Source organism: Leptopilina heterotoma, unplaced genomic scaffold (assembly GCF_015476425.1).
Source record: "Leptopilina heterotoma isolate Lh14 unplaced genomic scaffold, ASM1547642v1 Lhet_191, whole genome shotgun sequence".
Taxonomy (NCBI): domain Eukaryota; kingdom Metazoa; phylum Arthropoda; class Insecta; order Hymenoptera; family Figitidae; genus Leptopilina; species Leptopilina heterotoma.
Window position 1 is genome coordinate 218,064 of NW_025110910.1, and position 21,903 is coordinate 239,966.

Genomic DNA, 21,903 nt, shown 5'->3' on the forward strand with positions numbered 1-21,903 from the left:
TATATTTTAATTCTATTTTATTTTTGGTAGGTAATGAAACACTTGCAAAGAGATTAAGAATTAAAAAACTTATCACTATTACTTCCAGGAATGAAATTATATATTATCCGGAAGTTATATGACTGATATTATCAAGATAAATTTAATTTATATTCTATATTTATAATGTTCCTCGATTATTTAAATTATTATTAACTTTCTAAACATTGTCCGTGTAAAATTGTAATTTACAAAAAACATTGTTTAAAAATAAAAGAAACAAGTTTAAGATACTTCTTCATTTTATTATTATATATTTATTATTTTATATTTTAAATGAAAAATTAAATTTTTAAATTTCTTTCTTGGTACAGAATTTTATTTGCAACATTTTAAAACAAATTTCAAGTTCCATTTGAATAAAAATTATAATTTTCTGTCAACAAACAACGATTTATTAATGAAATTCTGGTAAATTTAGAGGGAGCATTATGAGAAGCAATTTATGAGAATTTTATGTATTGGAAATTCGTAACGAAAATAATATTTTCAGCTTATAGGAATGTATGTTCTGTTAGGTGAATGTTCTTCTGATAAAAAAATCCTTTGTTTCATATTTTCCCCCATGAACGGACCCTTAAGTTGCATATTCGTTTGCGTCACTACCGGGGAATTATTCAGTACAGTTTAAAACTCTGAGCAAGCGACTTGAATGTCGACCTAAAGCTTCTTTATTTTAAAAAGAAAAAAATAATTTGTTTTTGAGATTTTCTGCGAGGAATAATATTCGCGGTGAGTTTAATCTTAAATATTTCTCAAAATATTTCTTTTAAATACCTATTTCTCAAAATTTCAATTCAATTATTTTTTTGGAAGTTCAATTATTTTAAAAAGCCTTCCTATAATTTATTTATTAGAATTTAAGTATTATTGTCAATATAGATTTTTAATTAAATTTTTTCAAACATATTTTCAATTTAAAAAAAAAAATATTATTAAAATTTGTCTCAAGAATTCAATTATTTTCGAAAGTAATAAAATTCTTCGCAGAAATTCAATTCAGCGTCAAAAGTTTAAAAAAATTCTCTTCAAAATTTCAATTATCTTTGTAAATAATAACATTTTTCTCCAAAATTCAATTATTTTCAAAAATAAATTTTAATTTTAATAAAATTCTTGGCAAAATTTCAATTACTTTAAAAAATTTTAATACAATTATTCTTAGCAAAATTTCAATTATTTTCAAAAAATTTTTTCAATTCAATCAAATTTTTTTACAGAGATTCAATTATTTTTAATACAATAAATTTTAATCTAATTTCTCGAAAAATGTAACTATTCTTAAAAATTTTACTAAAATTCATCAGAGAAATTCAATTATTTTAAAAAGCCTTCCTATAATTTATTGTCAATAGATTTTTTAATTAAATTTTTTCAAAAATTTTAATAAAATTCTCTTTAACCGTTCAATTTTTTTTACAAAATAATTGTAATAAAATTCTTTTTAGAAATTCAATTAATTTCAATAATTTATTAAAATTCAATTAATTTTTAATAGATCATATTTCAGTGAAATTTCACAAAAGAATTCAATTATTTAAAAAGAAATTTTATTAAAATTCGTCTTCTCAAGAATTCAATTATTTTCAAAAGTAATAAAATTCTTCGCAGAAATCCAATTGTGCGTCAAAAATTTAAAACAATTCTGTTCAAAATTTCAATTATTTTTATGAATAATAAAATTTTTCTCCAAAATTCAATTATTTTCAAAAAAAAAAATTTTAATTTTAATAAAATTCTTGGCAAAATTTTAATTATTTTCAAAAATTTTAATAAAATTCAATCAAATCTTTTTTACTGAGATTCAATTATTTTTAATAGAATTTTAATCTAATTTCTCTAATGAAACTATTCTTAAAAATGTTATTCAAAAGGATTTTAATTACCTATTTAAAAGTTTGTTGATAACATATTCTTTAAATGAGAGTTCAATATTCAACTGAAAGTATCATTGTCAAAAAGTACGACTTAAAAATTTTCAATCAAAATTTTTTAAAATTAAAATTTTGCAAAATTTTTCCAAAAAAAAAAACTTCAGGAATAATTAATTTTTGTTAATATTATTATAAAGATTGTCGAACATCTACAACTAGAATCTATTAATAAATTTAAAAATTTTAATATTACTTTAGCACTTTTTGATAAAATTTCGGCCTTTCTAAATGAGTGTAATACGAAAAGAATGTTTGAAATAGTTGTTGGAGATAAGTCTCGTTTTCTCGTAAACCATATCGGAAATGTAAAAAAAAAGTACTGCAGCTTTGCCAGTATTTTTCAGTCCTTCCGCAACATTTTATTTTAAAATGAAAAAAATAATTAAATTATATATTTTAAATAAAATATTGAACTGAAAATTTAAATAAAAATTATAATTTTCTGTCAACAAGAAACAAATTAAGTAATATTTTGTATTAAAATATATTTTTTATTTTCAGCTAAATTTATTCAAGATGACATCAATTTCAAAGATATTGAAATTGTTGACTTTAAGCATTTCATTATGGTACATATTGAAACCGTTAATATGCTGCATTAGTAAAGGATTTTGTTGTATAATAATTTGTATTTAATCTCCAAATTCAAGTCGATGTAAAATAAATGCATTGATATAACACTAAAAGTTTTCTTAATTCAACCAAATTCTTCAATTATTATTAAACATTTTTATATTTAAATAAAACTCTGTTTTGCATTCAACTGGATTTTTTTTAATTCATTGGAAAATCTATATGAAATTAAAAAATTTCATAAAATATTTTGTTTTTTTTTAAATATGTTTTTTCTAATATAATTATTTGCCTCTATTATCAGATATAGTTATTAACTCATTAGGCTACAATGCTTACAGTCAAGAATAACAATAAAGACAAATAATTAAATTTTGAATACAATGTAATTGTCATGTCACAGAAATGTGAATAGACTATTTACGACATCTGACAACTAGTTATTAATTACAATATAATACTTTAGTTGTTCCTCAACAGTATAAGAGGAAAGGCTTATATTCTTTTTCCTAAATAAAAAAAATTTACAAATCTCTTCGGATTTAAAAAATTCAAAATGGAATTAAAAATAACGAAACGAAATTTTGTATTTTTAACAAAAGTGTTTTTATTATTTTTATTTGCTACAAAATCGGTGAATTCATATAGTGAAGGACTGTATAATACTAATGACAAAGTAGTGATTCTTAATGCTTATAATTTTTATTCGCACGTTTACTACAGCAATTCCAGTTGGATAGTTAAATTTTACAGTAATTGGTGTGGACATTGTATTCGATATACGCCGATTTGGAAGACTTTTGCTCGAAGTGTTCAAGGTATTTTTTATAAAAAACATTAAAATTATAGAATTAAAAATTTTATATCATTTTTTGTGTTTTAAAATTTTTTAAAATATTTTCAAAAAATCGAAAAAGTTGTTTATTTTACTCTGTATTTTTATAAAAAATTTAACTTTATATTCACCTGACTGTTCTCTGATTTTCAGAAAAGTTTTAAATTTTTTCCAAAATTATCAAAATAAACTGTAAAAATTTAAGAATTAAAAATTTAACGTGATTCACATATTTAGAGTCTAATAAGGTAATGACGATTTTAAAAATAATTGAACAAATTTAAAAATTTCAGAATTGAACAGCATTGTTCGTGTAGCAGCTTTAGATTGTGCTAATGACATTAATAGTCAAATTTGCCGGAATAATCAAGTCACACGTTATCCAGATTTGAGATTTTTTTCGGCCAATTCTCGACCCGGATCATTAGGATTATCAGTTGAGAATGAAAATGACGTTGCTAGTATGCAGAAGGTTTTACTCAACATATTGGAAACGGAGAAGCAAGAAGGACGTGGCTATTTATGGCCAAATTTCATTCCCTACAGGTATACTTCAAATATATATGCAATAATTGGAATAAAAAAATTATTTTCAAAAATATTAAATAAAATGCTTAGAAACAATTCAAATAATTTTAATAAACTTTTAAAAAAATTCTTTCAAACCATTCAATTATTTTAAAAAAAATTTTCGAAATTCAATTATTTTGATATTTTAATAAAACATTTACCCAAAATAGTAAATTATTTAAATTCAATTATTTTCAATTATTCAATTATTTTCAGTTATCCAATTATTTTCAATTATTCAATTATTTTTTTGAAAAATTTAATAAAATTTAATAAAATTTAATTCGACGCAAAAGTTCAATTATTTTCATATCTAATGAATCTCATCTCAGGACTTCAATTATTATTAATTCAATTTTTAATAAATTCCACGAAAAATGGAATTATTCTTAATTTAATAAAATTCTTCAAAAGAAATCAATTATTTTCAAAAAATTCCATAAAATTCTTAGAAATTTAATTTAATTTCAAAAATTTATCGAAATTCAATTATATTTTCAATATCTACTATATTTCAATAATACCAAAAGAATTCAATTATTTAAAAAAAAAAAATTAATAAAATTTGACGCGAAAATTCAATTATTTTTTAATTTATAAAATTCTTCGGAAGAATTCAATTATTTTCAATAAAAATAGAATTTTTGATTAAATTGAATTATTTTTAAAAATGTTAATTAAATTCATTGGAAAAATTCAATTCTTTTCATATCTAATAAAATTCATCTCAGAATTTCAATTATTTTTAAAAATTTTATTAAAATTCTTCAAAAGAATTCAATTATTTTCAATAAAACTTGAATTAAATTTCTTATAATAGAATTTAATTATTTTTTAAAAGTTTAAGAAAATTTCTTTCATAGAATTCACTTTTAATTTAAAAATTGTGATAAACTTTTAAGAATTCAATTATTTTTCAGTACAATTTTATTTTTTTAAAATTTTTATTCATTATTTTCATATAAATAAGAAATTTTTTAATTTTTAAGAAATAATTAAATAGCAAAGATTTTTTGAATTAAAATCTTTGATAATTTCAATTTTTTCGAAAACTTTAATAATATTACGATGTTTTTTTTTCGAAGTTCAATTACTTTCAGTATTTACCATTTTCATAAAAAATTTATCCAAAGTATTAAAAAAATAAAAATTCTTTTTTTTTAAATTCTTTGCAAACATTCAATTATTATTTTTTATAAATAATAAAATTTCCACTGAAATTCTTTTTACAAATTTTTTGTTATTTTTATCTGTTATTTTCATAAACAATATATAAAACTTTTACAAGAATTCAATTAATTAATTAAATTTCAATTTTAAGAAATATTCAATTATTCATTAGATATTTATTTTTGTATTTTTAAAATTCTCGTAGAATTTTCTAATATGAACATTAATTTAAAATTGAATTTCAGTTAAAATTTTACATAATAATTGAATATTTGAAGCGTTATAGAGGAAATTTTTAGAAATATTTAAATTTCAAAAGCATTTTTGAATTAAATCTTTGAAAATTTTAATTTGTTGTAAAACTATAATAATATAAGTAAATAATTTTTTTTAATAAAATACTTAAAGTTTTGAAGAACTTAAAAAATTTCAAGATAAAAAGGATTGAATTTTGGAAGAATTGAAATTTTTAGAAATAATTGAATTTCGATAATTATGATAATGATTTAAAATATTTTAATTTTTTTTGGAAAAGTAAATAGGTATTTAATTATTTATTTTGAAAAAATTATTTTTAAATGTTATTTAATTTAGAAATTATAAAAAATTAAGTCTTCACTTTTTTTCAGGATTTTTTGTTATTTTATTTTCCAGAATTTTAATAGAATTTACTTTTTTATTAAATAATTGTGTATTAAATTATTATTAAATTATTATTAAATTACTAAAATTACTTTTTTACTACTTTTTTTAGTCTTAAAGCTACTTTTTGATAGTTTTTTAAAATTAATTATCGAGTACGAATTCTTTCTGAATTTTAATAATTACTATGTTGTTTTTCTGTGATTTTTTTAATTATTTTCTAAAATTTTAGTAGAATTTACTTTTTTATTAAATTATTATTAAATTATTAAAATTACTTTTTTACTACTTTTTTCAGTCTTAAAACTACTTTTTGATAGTTTTTTAAAATTAATTTTTTCTGAACCTTTTTGAATTTTACTGATTAAAATATTTTTTTTCTCCAACAGTGGACAGAGTCTTCAAAACATTTGGCAAACCGTCGACGACAATGTGAAGCACATAGTTCTCATATTCGAAAATCCAGGATCCATTCTGGGTACAAGTGTAATTTTAAATTTTCCCATAACTCCCCAAATTCATATTGGAAGAGCCTTGACTTACAACAGCGCATTGACACTAATTTTTCTCCAGCGTTACGCTTCCCAAACAACAATGACCATCAACAATCCAACAAGTAGTGACGAAATTGAAAAATTGATAAAAGACAAACTTCAAAATTTAGGAGTGATGACAAACATCGACCTAACGAACCTAGTGGACGAGGAAAAAGTTTCCGAAACCCCGATACCAGTGGATGATAAAATTCATAAATCCCCAGATCCAAAAATCCAACAATTCGGAGACGTTCTCTTTCAACTTGATTTGGAAAAAACTCTTCGCTATTCACTAAAGCACGAAATTCCCATGAGTCGATTTATCACTGAAGAAAAAATGTCAGCACTGAAGAATTACGTTAATATTCTAACCTCTTATTTTCCAATGCAGAGCAATGGCACCACCTATTTATTAAGTCTTCAAAAATCCATCAGCAATTTAAAATTTATAACCGGTGAGAATTTCGGGAGATTCTCCTCAGAACTTGAAAATCGACTACCAACGATCTATTCAGGAAATGATGAATGGATCGGTTGTAGGGGAAGTACTAATATTTATAGAGGTTATCCCTGTGGACTGTGGACAATGTTTCATTTGTTGAGTGTGAATTTTGCAAAAATGGACAAAGAGGAAGATTCTGGAAAAGTTTTAAAAGCAATGCATGGTTATGTGAAAAATTTCTTTGGCTGCGCCGAATGTTCTCGTCATTTTTTGCAAATGGCGGAAAAAAATGAAATTTTTCAAGTTAAAAATAAGGACGAGGGTATTCTTTGGTTATGGAGGGCACACAATGAAGTTAATCGAAGATTAGCTGGCGATGCAACTGAGGATCCGGAGCATAAAAAAATTCAGTATCCCTCAATAAATGATTGTCCATCGTGTAGAGATGGGGATAATAATTGGATTGAGAGCAATGTTTTGATGTACCTGAAGAAAAAGTACAGTTCAAGTGAGGTTAATTTTTATGGATCTAGTTTGGAGGCGAAGAAATTGTATTATCACCAAGCATCGCAAAATAGTTCTCCGTATATGTTTTTCTATCGTCGATAATTTGTTCTATTTTTGTTATTTAATTTTTTTAAAAAATTAAAAAAATTTTTTTTTAAATTTATTTAAAAAATTAAAAAAAAATTTTTTTTTTTTAATTTTTCTTATGGGCATTTGAACCATTATGGCATTACAGCTTTAAAACACATTCTTTGCACAAATTGTGACGTCATAATGGTTCAAATGCCCTTAAAAAAATTTTTTTTTTTAATTTTGTTTTTAAAATTTTTTTTTACGGGCATTTGAATCATTGTGACGTCACAGCTTAAAAACCCCATGCTTCTTACAAATTGTGACGTGATAATGGTTCAAATGCCCTTAAAAAAAATTAAATTATTTTCAAAATTGTAATTCAATTATTTTCTGAAATTTTTAACTATAATTTCGCTTTATAAATTTATTTTTTAATAATTTATCAGAATGTTTTTTTGAGAATTCAATTATTCGAAGAAAGAAAGAATTTTCATTTAAAATAATTCTGATATCCGCTTCGAGCAATATTATAAAAAAAATTTTGTTTAATACAGAATTTTTGGTTTAAATAATATATTTTATGTGTATTGTATTAAAAAATTTAAATTAATTTGAAAAAAAATTAAATAAAATTGTAAAAATTTAATTTCTTCTGAGTTTTTATTTTTAATAAAAATTATTTGAAACTTCAAAAAGTTCTATAATTTTCCAAAATTTCAATTTGGTACATTTTGAAATCAATTTATTTAAAGAAAATTTTTCTAAGTATTATATAATTTTAAATTAACTGAAAAATTATATTTTTCCTAAGAAACTTTTTAAAAATGTTACTATATTGGGTTCTTATAAGTAAAGAATTTTTTTTTCTGTAGTAAAAATAGTTCCCCTGTATCTTGACAACCCAACATTATTAGAAGGTGAAATGAAAATCTACAGAGAATATTATAGTTTATTTTGTTTAATTTTTCATTATCTAATTATTTACTTTATTATTATTTTATTATATATATTTTTTACTAATTTTTTTATATTAATATTACAATTTATAATTGTTTATTATTGTTGTTTGTTATATTTATCTATTATTTATAATAATATGTAAATAACAATCTTTGTTACTGACTTTTATTATAATAATTATTATTATTAATTATTATTCTACATATTATTATTATTATTATTTTATTATTATAATTATTGAAAATAGGTTACGGTGACGTAACATTAACATTACCAATTTGTAATTTTAACAAGTTTTTATTATTCAAATTTTATTAAATTAGAAAATTAATAATTTAAAAATAAATTTTTTTTTACTTTTTATATTTAATAAAATTTTTATTCAATTAAAATTTAAATACAGAAATTATTTATCGATTTAAATACAAGTTATTTGATTTAAATAAAAATTATTTGATTCATGTAAATATTTATATTTTGATAACAGTCAAGTAATCGTTTATTTGAATCAAGTAATTTTTTTTTTCTTTTTTTTTTTTAATAGTAAAAAATAAATAAATTTAAAAAGTAATTTTGAAAATAGTTTTAAAAAACATTTTGAAATAAAAATAGTTTTAAAAAACATTTTGAAAAAATAGTTTGAAAAAATAGTTTTAAAAAGCATTTTGAAAAAATAGTTTTAAAAAATAGTTTTAAAAATCATTTTGAAAAAATAGTTTTAAAAAATAGTTTTTAAAAAAATTGAAAAAAAATAGTTTTAAAAAATAGTACCTTCTAAACATTGCTTTCCATTGTTGTGCACTTGACTTTGATCTTCGTGGAAGTTATCTCTCGCTTGCCATGAAAAATTTCTTTGAAGGCTTCGCGATAACGAGAACTCATTAAATTATAAATTATTGGATTAACAATGGTGCTGGCGTAGAAAAATAAATTCGAAAGAAACATGACCCAGTGATAAATTACATAATCCAGGGATTGAACTATTCCAGTTTGTTCTGCCATGAAAATAATATTATTCGGTGCCCAGCATATGAACGTCACTACAACAACAACTCCTGTAAAATTAAAAAAGAAAAGAAAATTTAATTTTCATTCCCATTTTTTAAAATCATTTTTATTATTATTATTATTATTATTATTATTATTATTATTATTATTATTATTATTATTATTTGTATTCATTTTGTTATTACCTATAATAAAAAAAAATTATTATTATTATATTATTATTTTTTTTCTATTTTTAGTTTCTAATTGTTTATAAAATATTTCGATTTTGATGGAATAAAATATTTTAGCCACGCAATGAAAAAAAAAAAAGTTTGAACGTCATACTCAACATCTTGATTGATGAATTTCTGATTTGAAATTGTCGTGTGAAACTGCTGCTCTTTCCAGAATTTAATGTCTTCACTCGACAACTGTCTCGTAATTTTTTTCCTATTTTTACGTACAAAATAATAATCACCAACATTGGTAGGACGAAGAAAAGTAGAAAATCCAAATGATTGTGAATAAGTAAGTTTAAATTGTAGGTTAACTCGCAATCAATGAGCTTTTCTGGATCAACGATTAAATCTGCAATATGAAAAAAAAATATTTCAAATTCAACTGAAATAAAATTAAAACTTATTAAAAATAAATAAATAATTAAATAAAAAAACCAAAATTCAATTAAAATAAAAATCAAAATAAAATGATTTTTTTTTTTTTTATAAATGATATATATTTTTGAGTATTTGTGAAATTAATAGATCAACTTTACCAGAAGAGAATTGAAAGACAGTTTTCGTTAAACGTCGAAATAGTTGATTTGATGAAAAGATTGATCCAATTATCCATAAAACGAGTATGAAGCCAATAGGTCTCTTTAATTTTTTCATATTATTTAATCGTAGTGGATGACAAATTGCCAGGTAACGTTCGAAGGAAAATGCTAATACTGTCAATACTGATACATGATAGGCTCTAAAAATATAATTAATCATTTATTGTATTATTTTTCTGGTAGTACAAAATAAAAGTCGAAAATTTAGTATTTAGGTCGATTTTTGCTTGTACGGCTACGGGAAAAACAACCTTAAATCATTCAAATGTCGAAATATAGATAGTTGGGTCACTATTTTTTCTAATTGTTTTCATAAAATACTTGATAAATTGGACTAATTAAAGATGTCAAAAATTTAAATAAATTCTCACACGCTGTATAAATAATGAAGAATTCTACAAAGTGCAAGTCCCCATATCCATGGATATTTTTTCCATAAAACTTTAAAATCAAGAATCATACCTAGAATAAAAATAAAAATTTTCAATGTAATTCATTGAGAGAGATACGATGGTATAAATAAATATTTTCTAATATTTTCCCTAACATAATTTTTATACTTAAAAAATAATTTTTAACGTAAATAAAAATATTTTTAAAAAAAATTTTCAAAAAAACTTTTATTCTCATTTTTATCTTGACTCTACAGTTTTACTTTCATCAATTTTTATTTTCACTTTAATTTTCAAGTTAGATTTCAATTTTACTTTATAATTTTCATTTTGATAGAATTTCACTTTCACTTCCATTTTCACTTTGTTCAATTACAATTATATATTTTTTATATTAATTAAAATTGTTTCTCTTTATAAGAATTTATACATCCCTACAATGTGTAGGTATAAGCTTCAATGTAAATAAAATATTTTTTTTAGACGATTAAAAATCATTAAAAACATGTGAAGTATGTTTACATACGTAAACTGTAGCCCTGATTTCGCGCATATGGCACTAAATATTCTTTGTTCAGTTAAAATGAAATTTTCATTTTCACCTCACGTAATTAATGTATACTCCTTATTTTCACTTTAATTTTATTTTTAATTTGATAGAATTTTATTTTTTATTTTTTTACAGCAATTTTGACTTATAGTTAGTACTTTATTTTCTCTTCTATTTTCTCATTCACTTAATAGAATTTTTTTTCACTTTGTTATATTTTTATTTTCACTTTCATTTTCACTTTGACGGATTTTTATTTTCATTTTTAAAAAAATGAAAGTGAAATGAATGTGAAAATAAAAATCTATTTTAATAACAGTGAAAATAATCGGCAAAAATCTGTCAAAATGAAAGTGAAAATAAGAGTGAAATGAATAGTGAAAATAAAATGTCAAAGTGAAAATGAAAGTGACAATGAATGTAAAAAATATTTCTGCTAAAGTGAGAGTGAAAATAAATTAAAGTTAAAGAGAAAATAAAATACATCTTTAAAAGTGAGAGTGAAAGTGAAAACGAAAGTGAAAGTAGAGATACAATTAATAATAAATAAAAATAAAAACAGTAATAATAAATAATTTTTTACCAACAATCAAGAGAATTAAATCAGAAACAGCCAAATTGAAAAGATAATAATTCGTCGCATTTCGTAATGATGGACTTTTAATTATCACTACACACGTAATGACATTTCCTGTAACACCTAAGATCAAAACCACCAAATAAAGTAATGACAAAGGCGCAGCAACATCAAAGAACACATGATCAATTAAAACATCCTCTAGTCCTTTCTTTAAATGCACCAAAGTTGTTATTTGCTCATCAGTCATATTTTCTAATTCTGGAACTGTTCCAGCAAATTCCCATGCTGGAACAATTGACAATTCATATTCAAATGTCTCATTTTTAATGCCAAAGATTTGCGAAAAATTAATTTTTTTATTTTCATTTGTCATTATTTTTTTTAAAGATTATATAAATTTTATAATTATAATTAATTAAATTCATTAATTTTATAATTATATTCGAAAATGCGAATGATAGTGGAAAAATATTTTTTTAACATTAAAACTGTATTTTATGAATTTTTTTTTTAACACACTGTATTCGAGATTCATTGAAAGGCACTACTGTTGCGTAAAAATGCAGAAACATTGTGTTTAACAAGGTATTAGAAAATAATAATGATAATAATTCTACTGAAATGATAAATTGAGTCTGTTTTTCATATAAAGATATATCATTTCTAATTTCCTGCATGCATGTGATTAGAACGTTAATGAACAGTTTTCAATATAAGCGTTTAACAGAACATTTATAATTATGCGTGAATCTGCAAAAAAGTAAATTTCTTTAAAAAAAGGGGATTTTAAATTTGACAAAAATAGTCAATTTTACTTTTTTTCGACAATTTTTTCAAAAAAAAAGAAAAATGAAAATTATGGGCTTTTTAAAAAATTTAAACAATATATTTCTTTTTTGTCAATTTAAGAAATTATAAAAGTAATCTGCTTCCTTATTTTAAATTTTTAAGAGTTTTGACTCCTTTTTTTCATCTCACCAATGAATTTTCCATTTAAAAGTAACAAGGTGCTTTGCTCTTATGTAACTGAATAAAAATATGGTCCTGACTTCCTGTTATTCAGAGATGCATTATTAATTTTTTGCTTTACACAAAGTTACATATGGCTTTTTCTCCTCAGCATCGATTCAGTTCTTTCTGTCTTCTTACATTAATCTCTTAATCTTATTATTTGACGCTGTACTAAGAATAATTATATTAAAACCATTCAAAGTTGTTTGTTTTACCATTTTTCAAAAAAAAAAGTTTTTGCAAAATGAAAATGTCTTTAGATAAAATTACAATGTTGAATATTTTTCTTCTACTTTTGTACTCATTGAGAGGGACAACATCCACTTCGTATCATACGGTTAATATTCAACAGGGTACCCTTAAGGGAGCATCAGTCGAAACTGATTTTGGAGAATTTATCTCCTTCAGTGGCATTCCTTACGCTGAACCTCCAATCGGAGAATTAAGATTTAAAGTAAGAAAAATAATTTTTTTAGCCATGGAACAATTTTTATGAATTTGCATGGAATTTGAAATTTAAAAAGAAATTTGAAATTTGTAGAATTTTTTCTATGTTCTTCAGCAGTAATCTAAGTGCCCCAAAAGGGGAATTCCAAATCGAATTCGACCCCACACTACTCCAAATAGCAAAAGAATTTTTATTTTAGTAAATAAAATTGAAATATTTTTATAATTTTTATAAATATGTTTGAAAGGATCCCCAACCAGCAAAAGCTTGGAATGGAGTTCGAGATGCAACAATCGAAGGAAGAATGTCAGCTCAATTTTCCATGTACGATTTAAAATTAGTTGGTGGCGAAGATTGCCTTTACCTTAATGTTGCAACGAAAAGTTTATCAGGAAAAAAACCAGTTATGGTTTGGATACACGGAGGAGCATTTATGACCGGTTCCGGAAGCTACGATCTATACAGACCTGACTATTTCCTTCAACATGATGTCGTTTTCGTCACACTCAACTCCAGATTGGGAATTCTAGGTAACGAAATTAATGATCCTTTGGAACAATTAAAAATTGTTAAAAATTTTACGAATGTTGTCAAATTTTTTTTGTAGGATTTTTAAACATGGGTGTCGAGAGTTGCTCCGGTAATCAAGGACTGAAGGATCAAATTTTTGCCTTAAGATGGATCCAGGAAAATATCGAGGCCTTCGGTGGTGATAAAGATAGTGTCACCATTTTTGGTCAAAGTTCTGGATCAGGATCTGTTCATCTCCTCAGTATTTCCCCTTTGGCGAAAGGCAATTAATTTTCCAGAAAATATTTGTTCTTAAAGAACTATTCATTTAGGTATAATGTCTAGCAGATCGTAACTATCTTTTTAGGACTATTCCACAAAGCGATCATGCAAAGTGGAGTTGGTACGAATCCTTGGTGTTCACCGAAATCGAATGACGAGTACGCTAGGAAAATTGCCATTGATTTAGGATTTACTTCGTTAAACAATGCTGAAATTGCTGAATTTCTGCGAACCGTTCCAATTGAAAAACTGTTTGAAACCGAAAGAAAACTTTTTCCTACTGTAAAGATGACAATCTGTTACATTATCATTTGCTAGCATTAGATTTATCATCATCATCATTTGCTAACTAGATAACTAACACTAGATTAATAATAATAATCATTATCATCATCATCATCATCTTCTGCTAACCAGATAATAGTAGTTAATTATTCCCTTCGTTTTATTTTAGTTCCTAACTAAAATGCGATACAATTTTATTCCAACGATTGATGATAAAAGTGTTAATCCAGTCCTACCACGGCCACTACACGAAATGATTAAAAATGGAATAAATGTTCCCGTAATTATTGGTTATACTTCTCACGAAGGAATTCCAAAATTAGGTATGCACTTAATTTTTGGTCCAGCCTTCCAAAAATAAAAATACTATACAGAAATCCAAATTTGTAATAATAAAATCTATTCAATTTTAGGGTACCCTGGAATTAACGACCATATTAAGAATCTAAACGAAAATTTCCAAAATATTCTGTCTGAAGATTTTCATCTCAACTATACCCTAGACTCAAATTTATGCAAGGATGTAAGAAATTTTTATTTTAAAGAAAATACGCTAATAGACTTAAAGGACGAGAATTTTATTCAATTCGAAAGTGATTGGAATTTTGTGTCCGGAATTTATGATGTACTGGAAGTACAATCTCAAAAAGCAACACCGACCTATTTGTATAAATATTCCTATAATACGGAAATTTCGATTATTAAAATGTTTATCAACTCGAATGTAAAAGGTAACTAAGGCGAATTAAAATTAAAATTTTTCATTGAAATAATATTTTTAATTAAAAATAGCTGTTAAAGATTAATTAATACAATTCATCTTTAGAGGGCCGGTAAATTCGAACAGATTTTAGTAGTTTTTTATTTTTAAAAATTTGTAAACAAAAAGTATAAAATACTCTTTCAGGTGCTGCTCATTCTGACGATCTCACAATTTTATTCTACATGAAAGCTTTTCCACCAAACATGCAACTTAAAAGCGGTACAATCGATTATTTGATAATGCAACGTATGACTAAGATGTGGACAGATTTCGCAAGAACTGGGTAAGATTATTCAAAAATTTTTCGGAAATATTTTCCTAACATCCGAGAATGTTAGGAAGGAAAACCCTTCCGAGGATTATATATAAATAGATACAATAATTTTATTAACTCTAAAAATATTGCTTCCATTTAGGAATCCAACACCTGAGACTAATGAACTGATTACCTCCAACTGGTCTCCGTATAATTCGAATCAAAAAGTTTGTCTTCATATTTCTGAAGAGCTGAAGGCTGAAGGAAATTTCGAAGAGAAATCGTGGAATGTTTGGAAACCTATTTATCACAAAGTCTTTCCATAATTACAATTAAGGCACATATGGTCATTAAAGCAAAAAAAGGGTTTTTCTATTTAGACTATAAAAAAATATTTCTCCAGACTAATTCAATTTATTTCTTACTTTACCTTTCCTTAACTTTAAGAACTTTAACGACTTTAGGGAAGTAGATGTTTAGGGAATATAACATTTTATTTAAAGTTTATTTAATTGACTTCTTTATTTCAGTTCGAACTTTTCGCAAATGTATTTGGTTTACAGTTATCCGCTGTTGTAATTATCGTACTCGAACTTTGCCCTGAAATAAAATTGGTGTTTAATAATTTAGGCGTTAATTATAAAAAAAAGTTGTCTAATAATAATTCCCCTCCTTTTATTGTATTACATGGGAAGGGCTCCTCTACTGCATGCTAGGCATTCAGGATGGAGTTCGCTTCCTGTTAAATAGAAGTGCACCTCGAGCCAAGACGGTAGACGAACTGAGTGAAAAGACTCAGCGCGGCGCTTATATAGGCCTTGCCATCCCCCTACTACTCCCTCTCCACGCGCTGCTACAGAGCGAGTGGTGGGGAGAAGGCAAGCGGCGCTTGGCTCGTGCGCGACGTCAGTCTCTCTCCGCCTGCGCGCTGTGCGTTACTACGATGGCTGTACCGTATTTTCTATTCTTAAATAGATTTAATTCCCAAAAATGATGACATCTCACCACATTCGTATCTGGGAGCAAAATTTATTCAGGAGGTCCTTTTTTGTTGTAAAAAAATTTGTAGACGTTCTAATTGGGTTGGGTATGGAATTATGGATAAAAACTAGACAAATGTTATAAATATGACAATGCCCACTTTTCACAAAGTGAATAAAATAATTTTGATTTTTAAGAACGAAAAGTAATTTTAGGAATTTCGGTAGAATTTCTATCTCATTTGTGCTTAAGAGATTATTCTCCGAAGAATATGAAAAGAATAGTAATGCAAATTAGGTCAAGGAAGACCATCTTTTTTATTTTCGAAAGAGAATGAAAGAAATATCGTGACTAGAAGAATATTTAAACATTAACAGCTATATGGTTTTGATAGAAAAAAGAAGGCGTTGCTTGGTGGTGTTCGCCGACTAATATCATCTCCTCCAGCTAATGAAGACAAATCAATTGATAGGCATTGAACAATCTAATAAAAAGACATAGAAATATAATTCACTTAGAATTTCTTTGTTGATTGGCGGGGAATGTAAAGTAATCCAAAATCACATTTGTCACAACTCACAGTTTATTAATTATTAATAATCTATAAACGAACTACACAAAGCAACGATTTTAATAAGTTGTTTATAATATATTGAGTTGCATAAATTAATTAAATAATATTTAATTCAAAAACACAGTATTTTTTACTTCACATTCCTAGATAGCAACAGTTTCTTGAATTAAAATTAAATAAAATTATAACAATTTAAACACACAATTTCCAAATAAAATATAAGTTACAATAAATACAATCAACTAAGCTAATCAACGTCGGATCGAGTACTGATTCTCAAAATTTGGTTTCTCTTTGATAGAATTTGTGAATGGCTAACACGTCATTGTTCTATTACTATAATAGAATTGTCGATACACATTTTCAATTTTAATTATCAAAAAAATATAATATTCATTTGCGCAGCAACAGACATATATATACGCGAATAATTAATTATTTTTTAAGTGAACTTTATAATCTGTTTATTTACAATTGTTAGTCAAAATATTTTTTCTAGGTCCTGCACTATGACTAGAACAATTCTATTAATTATCTGAGTCATCCAAATTAATTTAATTCACAATTCATAAAAAGTAACCACAGCCCATAATTTTCCATTTAATCTAACAAGGTGCTTTGCTCCTACGTAATTGAATAAAAATATGGTCCTGACTTCCTGTTATTCAGAGGTGTATTATTAATTTTTCGCTTTATACAAAGTTACAAGGATTTTTCGCTTCAGCATCGATTCAGTTCTTTGTCTTCTTACATTGATCTCTTAATTTTATTATTTGAAGCTGTACTAAGAATAATTATATTAAAATCATTCAAAGTTGTTCTGTTTCACCATTTTTTACCATTTTTCAAATAAAGTTTTTGCAAAATGAGAATGTCTTTAGATAAATTTACAATTTTGAATATTTTTCTTCTACTTTTGTACTCATTGAGAGGGACAACATCCACTTCGTATCATACGGTTAATATTCAACAGGGTACCCTTAAGGGAGCATCAGTCGAAACTGATTTTGGAGAATTTATCTCCTTCAGCGGCATTCCTTACGCTGAACCTCCAATCGGAGAATTGAGATTTAAAGTAAGAATAATCATTCATTTAGCCATGGGATAATTTTTCTGAATTTGTAGTAAAATTATTTTTATGTTCTTCAGCAGTAAAGAAAATTGAATTATTTTTATAATTTTTATAAATGTTTGTTTTAAAGGATCCCCAACCAGCAAAAGCTTGGAATGGAGTTCGAGATGCAACAATCGAAGGAGGAATGTCAGCTCAATTTTCCGTGTTCGAATCAAAATTAGTTGGTGGCGAAGATTGCCTTTACCTTAATATTGCAACAAAAAATTTAACAGGAAAAAAACCAGTTATGGTGTGGATACACGGAGGAGCTTTTTTGATTGGTTCCGGAAGCTTCGATGAATTCAGACCAGACTATTTCCTTCAACATGATGTCGTTTTCGTCTCATTAAACTATAGATTGGGAATTCTAGGTAACGAAATTAATGATCCTTTGGAATAATTAAAAATTGTCTAAAATTTTACAAATGTTGTCAAATTTGTCTATAGGATTTTTAAACATGGGTGTCGAGAGTTGCTCCGGTAATCAAGGACTGAAGGATCAAATTTTTGCCTTAAGATGGATCCAGGAAAATATCGAGGCCTTTGGTGGTGATAAGGATAGTGTCACCATTTTTGGTCAAAGTGCAGGATCAGTGTCTGTTCATCTCCTCAGTATTTCCCCTCTGGCGAAAGGCAATTAATTTTCCCGAAAATATTTGTTCTTAAAGAATTGTCCATTTGGGTATAATGTCTAGCAAATCGTAAATATCTTTTTAGGACTATTCCACAAAGCGATCATGCAAAGTGGAGCTGGTACGAATCCTTGGTGTTCATCAAAGTCGAATGAGGAGTACGCTAGGAAAATTTCGAGTGATTTAGGATTTACTTCGTCAAACAATGCTGAAATTGCTGAATTTCTACGAACCGTTCCAATTGAGAAACTGTTTGAAACCGAAAGAAGACTTTTCCCAACTGTAAAGATGACAATCTGTTACATTATCATTTGCTAGCATTAGATTTATCATCATCATCATCTGCTAACTAGATAACTAACACTAGATTAATAATAATAATCATTATCATCATCATCTTCTGCTAACCAGATAATGGTAGTTAATTATTCCCTTTGTTTTATTTTAGTTTGTAACTAAAATGCGATACAATTTTATTCCAACGATTGATGATAAAAGTGTTAATCCGGTCCTACCACGACCACTACACGAAATGATTAAAAATGGAATAAATGTTCCCGTAATTATTGGCTATACTTCCCACGAAGGAATTCCGAAATTAGGTATATGCACTTGAATTTTTTGTCCAGCATGAATTTTTTGTCCCGAAAAAAAATACGGAACCCAAACAAATTGTAACAATATGCTTTATCAAATTTTAGGTTATCCTGGAGTTAACGATCATATTAAGAATCTCAACGAAAATTTCCAAAATATTCTGTCTGAAAATTTTCATCTCAACTATACCCTCGACTCAAATTTATGCAAGGATGTAAGAAATTTTTATTTTAAAGAAAATACGCTAATAGACTTAAAGGACGAGAGTTTTATTCAATTCGAAAGTGATTGGAACTTTGTAGCCGGAATTTATGATGTACTAGAAGTACAATCTCAAAAAGCAACACCAACCTTTTTGTATAAATATTCCTATAATACGGAAATTTCGATTATTAAAATGTTTTTCAACTTGAATATAAAAGGTAACTAAGGAATTAAAATTAAATTTCTTCATTGAAATAATATTTTTAATTAAAAGTAGCTGTTAAAAATTAATTAATACAATTAGGAAAATATAAATACTAAAAGTATTAAATACCCTTCTAGGTGCTTCTCATTCTGACGATCTCACAATTTTATTCTACATGAAAGTTTTTCAACCAAACATGCAACTTAAAAGTGGTACAATCGATTATTTGATAATGCAACGTATGACTAAGATGTGGACAGATTTCGCAAGAACTGGGTAAGAATATTCAAAAATTTTTCGGAAATGTTTTCCTAACATCCGAGGATGTTAGGAAGGAAAACCCTTCCGAGGATTATATATAAATAGTTACTTTGAAAATATTGCTTTTATTTAGGAATCCAACACCTGAGACTAATGATCTAATTACGTCCAACTGGTCTCCATATAATTCGAATCAAAAAGTTTGTCTTCATATTACTGAAGAGCTAAAGGCTGAAGGAAATTACGAAGAGAAATCGTGGAATGTGTGGAAACCTATTTATCATAAAGTCTTTCCATAATTTAAATTAAGGCACTTATGGGCATAAGAGCAAAAAAAAGGAATTTTCTGTTTAGACTATAAAAAACTGTCTAGATTAATTCAATTTGTTTCTTACTTTACCTTTTTAACTTCAAGAACTTTAGAGAAGTAGATATTTAGGGAAAATAACATTTGATTCAAAGTTTATTCAATCGACTTATTTATTTCAGTTCAAACTTTCTGCAAATGTATTCGGTTTACAGTTAGCCGCTGTTGTAATTATCGTACTCGAACTTGGCCCTGAAATAAAATTGGAGTTTAATAATTAAAAAAAGTTGTCTTAAATAATTCCCCTCCTTTTATTGTATTAAGGGAAGGGCTCCTCTACTGAATGCTAGGCATTTAGGATGGAGCTCGCTTCCTGTTAAATAGAAGTGCACCACGAGCCAAGGCGGTAGACGAACTGAGCGAAAAGACTCAGCGCGGCGCTTATATAGACCTTGCCTTCCCCCCACTACTCCCTCTCCACGCGCTGCTACAGAGCGAGTGGTGGGGAGAAGGCAAGCGGCGCTTGGCTCGTGCGCGTCGTCAGTCTCTCTCCGCCTGCGCGCTGTGCGTGACTACGATGGCTCTACCGTATTTTCTATTCTTAAATAGATTTAATTCCCAAAAATGATGACATCTTACCACATTCGTATCTGGGAGCAAAATTTCTTTAGCAGATCCTTTTTAGCTTGCTCCTTTTGCTGACCACTCAATCCACCATTATTATCCAAACAGAGTACAATTCTGTCAATAGCCTGCTGTGACGTAGAGATCAATTCAGAATTAACAATACATTTCGTATTAATCAGCTGATCCCATTTTGCTTCAGTCATTCCACTGGAGGTTTGCCTTGCTCGATTCAAGATATCAGCTTTCACTTGTGCAGAAACAGAGTCATATTTATCACGCAAATTAGAGACAGGTGGGAATAAATTTGCTCCTTTAGAATCACACTTTCCTTTAAATTGATCCCAGGTCAATCCAAATCTATCTTGAATCTCGTAGACAACAGGGTTCACGAATTTTAATCCCCTGATATATTCTGCACCTATTTGGAAAATTGTTTAGCATAAGACACAAAAATTATCATTCCTCAGTTACTAGGTACATCGAATTTTAAAATTAGCCTTCTCAAAAATTTTTTTTAATTCTAAACTCCGTCTTTCTAATTTTGCAATTGTTTTTTAATTCTAAAATCCGTTTTTCTAATGTGATGTCCCCCACAAAATAGTTTATCAAAACTAACCCAAAAATTAGGAAGGGACAAGAATATAAAAATACGAACTCCATTGAATTGATGAAATAATGATTCTTTTATTCCTTATGAATAATATCCTTAAACAAAAATCAATTTGAATCGTTTCTGAGTTAGTAGACGCAATAGACACAAAAATTAATGACTAAAGAATCACTTATATTCTTAAAAATTTATACGAATGTTGCCGACGTAACACTAATTTTGCAATTAATTTTTAGTAAAAATGAATTGATGATATAATTTTTTTTGGTACTTACAAGAAAGTAGAGTTAATAGAAAGACGAAAAGAAACTTCATGTTTATAACAAAGAATCTTTTTTGAAGAAAATTTGTGTTGTGACTAACAAAAATTAGTCGTTTTCCTCTTTTATTATTGAAACTTCCACTTTGTTTCCCCAGTGAACAGAATTATAGATGCATAAGTTCCCGGACAAATGCTTGCTTTTAACTGACGATGTGCTGTTATACGTGCTGATTGCTGAATTTGATAAGACTTTACTCACAGATATTTATATGTATGAGAAAAAAAAGTGAATATAGAGTAATAATAATTGCAATTTCGCAATGTTGTCTTTAATTTTTTTAAGG

At 26.0% G+C, this 21,903-nt stretch overlaps 4 protein-coding genes and 1 long non-coding RNA gene across 6 annotated transcripts; 3 read left to right on the plus strand and 2 right to left on the minus strand.

Moving 5' to 3' along the window:
- Positions 1-410: 410 nt before the first annotated feature.
- On the plus strand, positions 411-2,653 carry LOC122500849. The gene is made up of 2 exons (XR_006301517.1): positions 411-771; positions 2,475-2,653. It is a non-coding gene; the product is annotated as an uncharacterized LOC122500849 (long non-coding RNA).
- A 350-nt stretch (positions 2,654-3,003) lies between these two features.
- Positions 3,004-7,698, plus strand: LOC122500850 (sulfhydryl oxidase 2-like). Its single transcript, XM_043609976.1, has 3 exons — positions 3,004-3,364; positions 3,675-3,927; positions 6,153-7,698. The coding sequence occupies exons 1-3, from the start codon at positions 3,103-3,105 to the stop codon at positions 7,348-7,350; spliced, it is 1,713 nt and encodes a 570-aa protein (XP_043465911.1). The 5' UTR covers positions 3,004-3,102; the 3' UTR covers positions 7,351-7,698.
- A 1,245-nt stretch (positions 7,699-8,943) lies between these two features.
- On the minus strand, positions 8,944-12,069 carry LOC122500851 (neuropeptides capa receptor-like). Of its 2 annotated transcripts, none has more exons than XM_043609977.1 (5): positions 11,634-12,069; positions 10,480-10,570; positions 10,046-10,248; positions 9,616-9,858; positions 8,944-9,335 (listed from the first exon to the last, which is right to left on the minus strand). In XM_043609977.1, exons 1-5 carry the CDS (start codon positions 12,001-12,003, stop codon positions 9,055-9,057), a joined length of 1,188 nt encoding a protein of 395 aa, XP_043465912.1. In that variant the 5' UTR covers positions 12,004-12,069; the 3' UTR covers positions 8,944-9,054. The 2 variants fall into 2 exon arrangements, with proteins under 2 accessions (XP_043465912.1, XP_043465913.1); XM_043609978.1 differs by having other exon boundaries at positions 9,164-9,335; positions 9,621-9,858.
- A 487-nt stretch (positions 12,070-12,556) lies between these two features.
- Positions 12,557-20,064, plus strand: LOC122500760. Its single transcript, XM_043609847.1, has 16 exons — positions 12,557-13,095; positions 13,337-13,619; positions 13,697-13,882; positions 13,967-14,163; positions 14,336-14,489; positions 14,580-14,897; positions 15,074-15,212; positions 15,346-15,504; positions 17,596-17,815; positions 17,943-18,225; positions 18,302-18,487; positions 18,572-18,768; positions 18,935-19,088; positions 19,188-19,505; positions 19,630-19,768; positions 19,887-20,064. Exons 1-16 carry the CDS (start codon positions 12,886-12,888, stop codon positions 20,050-20,052), a joined length of 3,309 nt encoding a protein of 1,102 aa, XP_043465782.1. The 5' UTR covers positions 12,557-12,885; the 3' UTR covers positions 20,053-20,064.
- A 151-nt stretch (positions 20,065-20,215) lies between these two features.
- Positions 20,216-21,882, minus strand: LOC122500853. The gene is made up of 3 exons (XM_043609981.1): positions 21,573-21,882; positions 20,700-21,105; positions 20,216-20,312 (listed from the first exon to the last, which is right to left on the minus strand). The coding sequence occupies exons 1-3, from the start codon at positions 21,610-21,612 to the stop codon at positions 20,276-20,278; spliced, it is 483 nt and encodes a 160-aa protein (XP_043465916.1). The 5' UTR covers positions 21,613-21,882; the 3' UTR covers positions 20,216-20,275.
- Positions 21,883-21,903: the final 21 nt, after the last annotated feature.

Bases quoted from the DNA above. Each gene is read 5' to 3' on its own strand.
- LOC122500853 (XM_043609981.1), bottom strand. From the start codon at position 21,612: ATGAAGTTTCTTTTCGTCTTTCTATTAACTCTACTTTCTT. The intron at 21,106-21,572 runs GTAAGTACCAAA...TTTTCCAAATAG, and splicing joins TCTATTAACTCTACTTTCTT to GTGCAGAATATATCAGGGGA. The intron at 20,313-20,699 runs GTAAGATGTCAT...ATTTTATTTCAG, and splicing joins TGCTCCCAGATACGAATGTG to GGCCAAGTTCGAGTACGATA.
- LOC122500850 (XM_043609976.1), top strand. From the start codon at position 3,103: ATGGAATTAAAAATAACGAAACGAAATTTTGTATTTTTAACAAAAGTG. The intron at 3,365-3,674 runs GTATTTTTTATA...TAAAAATTTCAG, and splicing joins TTTTGCTCGAAGTGTTCAAG to AATTGAACAGCATTGTTCGT. The intron at 3,928-6,152 runs GTATACTTCAAA...TTTCTCCAACAG, and splicing joins CCAAATTTCATTCCCTACAG to TGGACAGAGTCTTCAAAACA.
- LOC122500760 (XM_043609847.1), top strand. From the start codon at position 12,886: ATGAAAATGTCTTTAGATAAAATTACAATGTTGAATATTTTTCTTCTA. The intron at 15,505-17,595 runs TCCATAATTACA...TTTCAAATAAAG, and splicing joins CCTATTTATCACAAAGTCTT to TTTTTGCAAAATGAGAATGT. The intron at 19,769-19,886 runs GTAAGAATATTC...GCTTTTATTTAG, and splicing joins ACAGATTTCGCAAGAACTGG to GAATCCAACACCTGAGACTA.
- LOC122500851 (XM_043609977.1), bottom strand. From the start codon at position 12,003: ATGACAAATGAAAATAAAAAAATTAATTTTTCGCAAATCTTTGGCATT. The intron at 10,249-10,479 runs GTGAGAATTTAT...TTATATTTTTAG, and splicing joins CTTCATTATTTATACAGCGT to AGCCTATCATGTATCAGTAT. The intron at 9,859-10,045 runs GTAAAGTTGATC...TTCATATTGCAG, and splicing joins TGTCTTTCAATTCTCTTCTG to ATTTAATCGTTGATCCAGAA.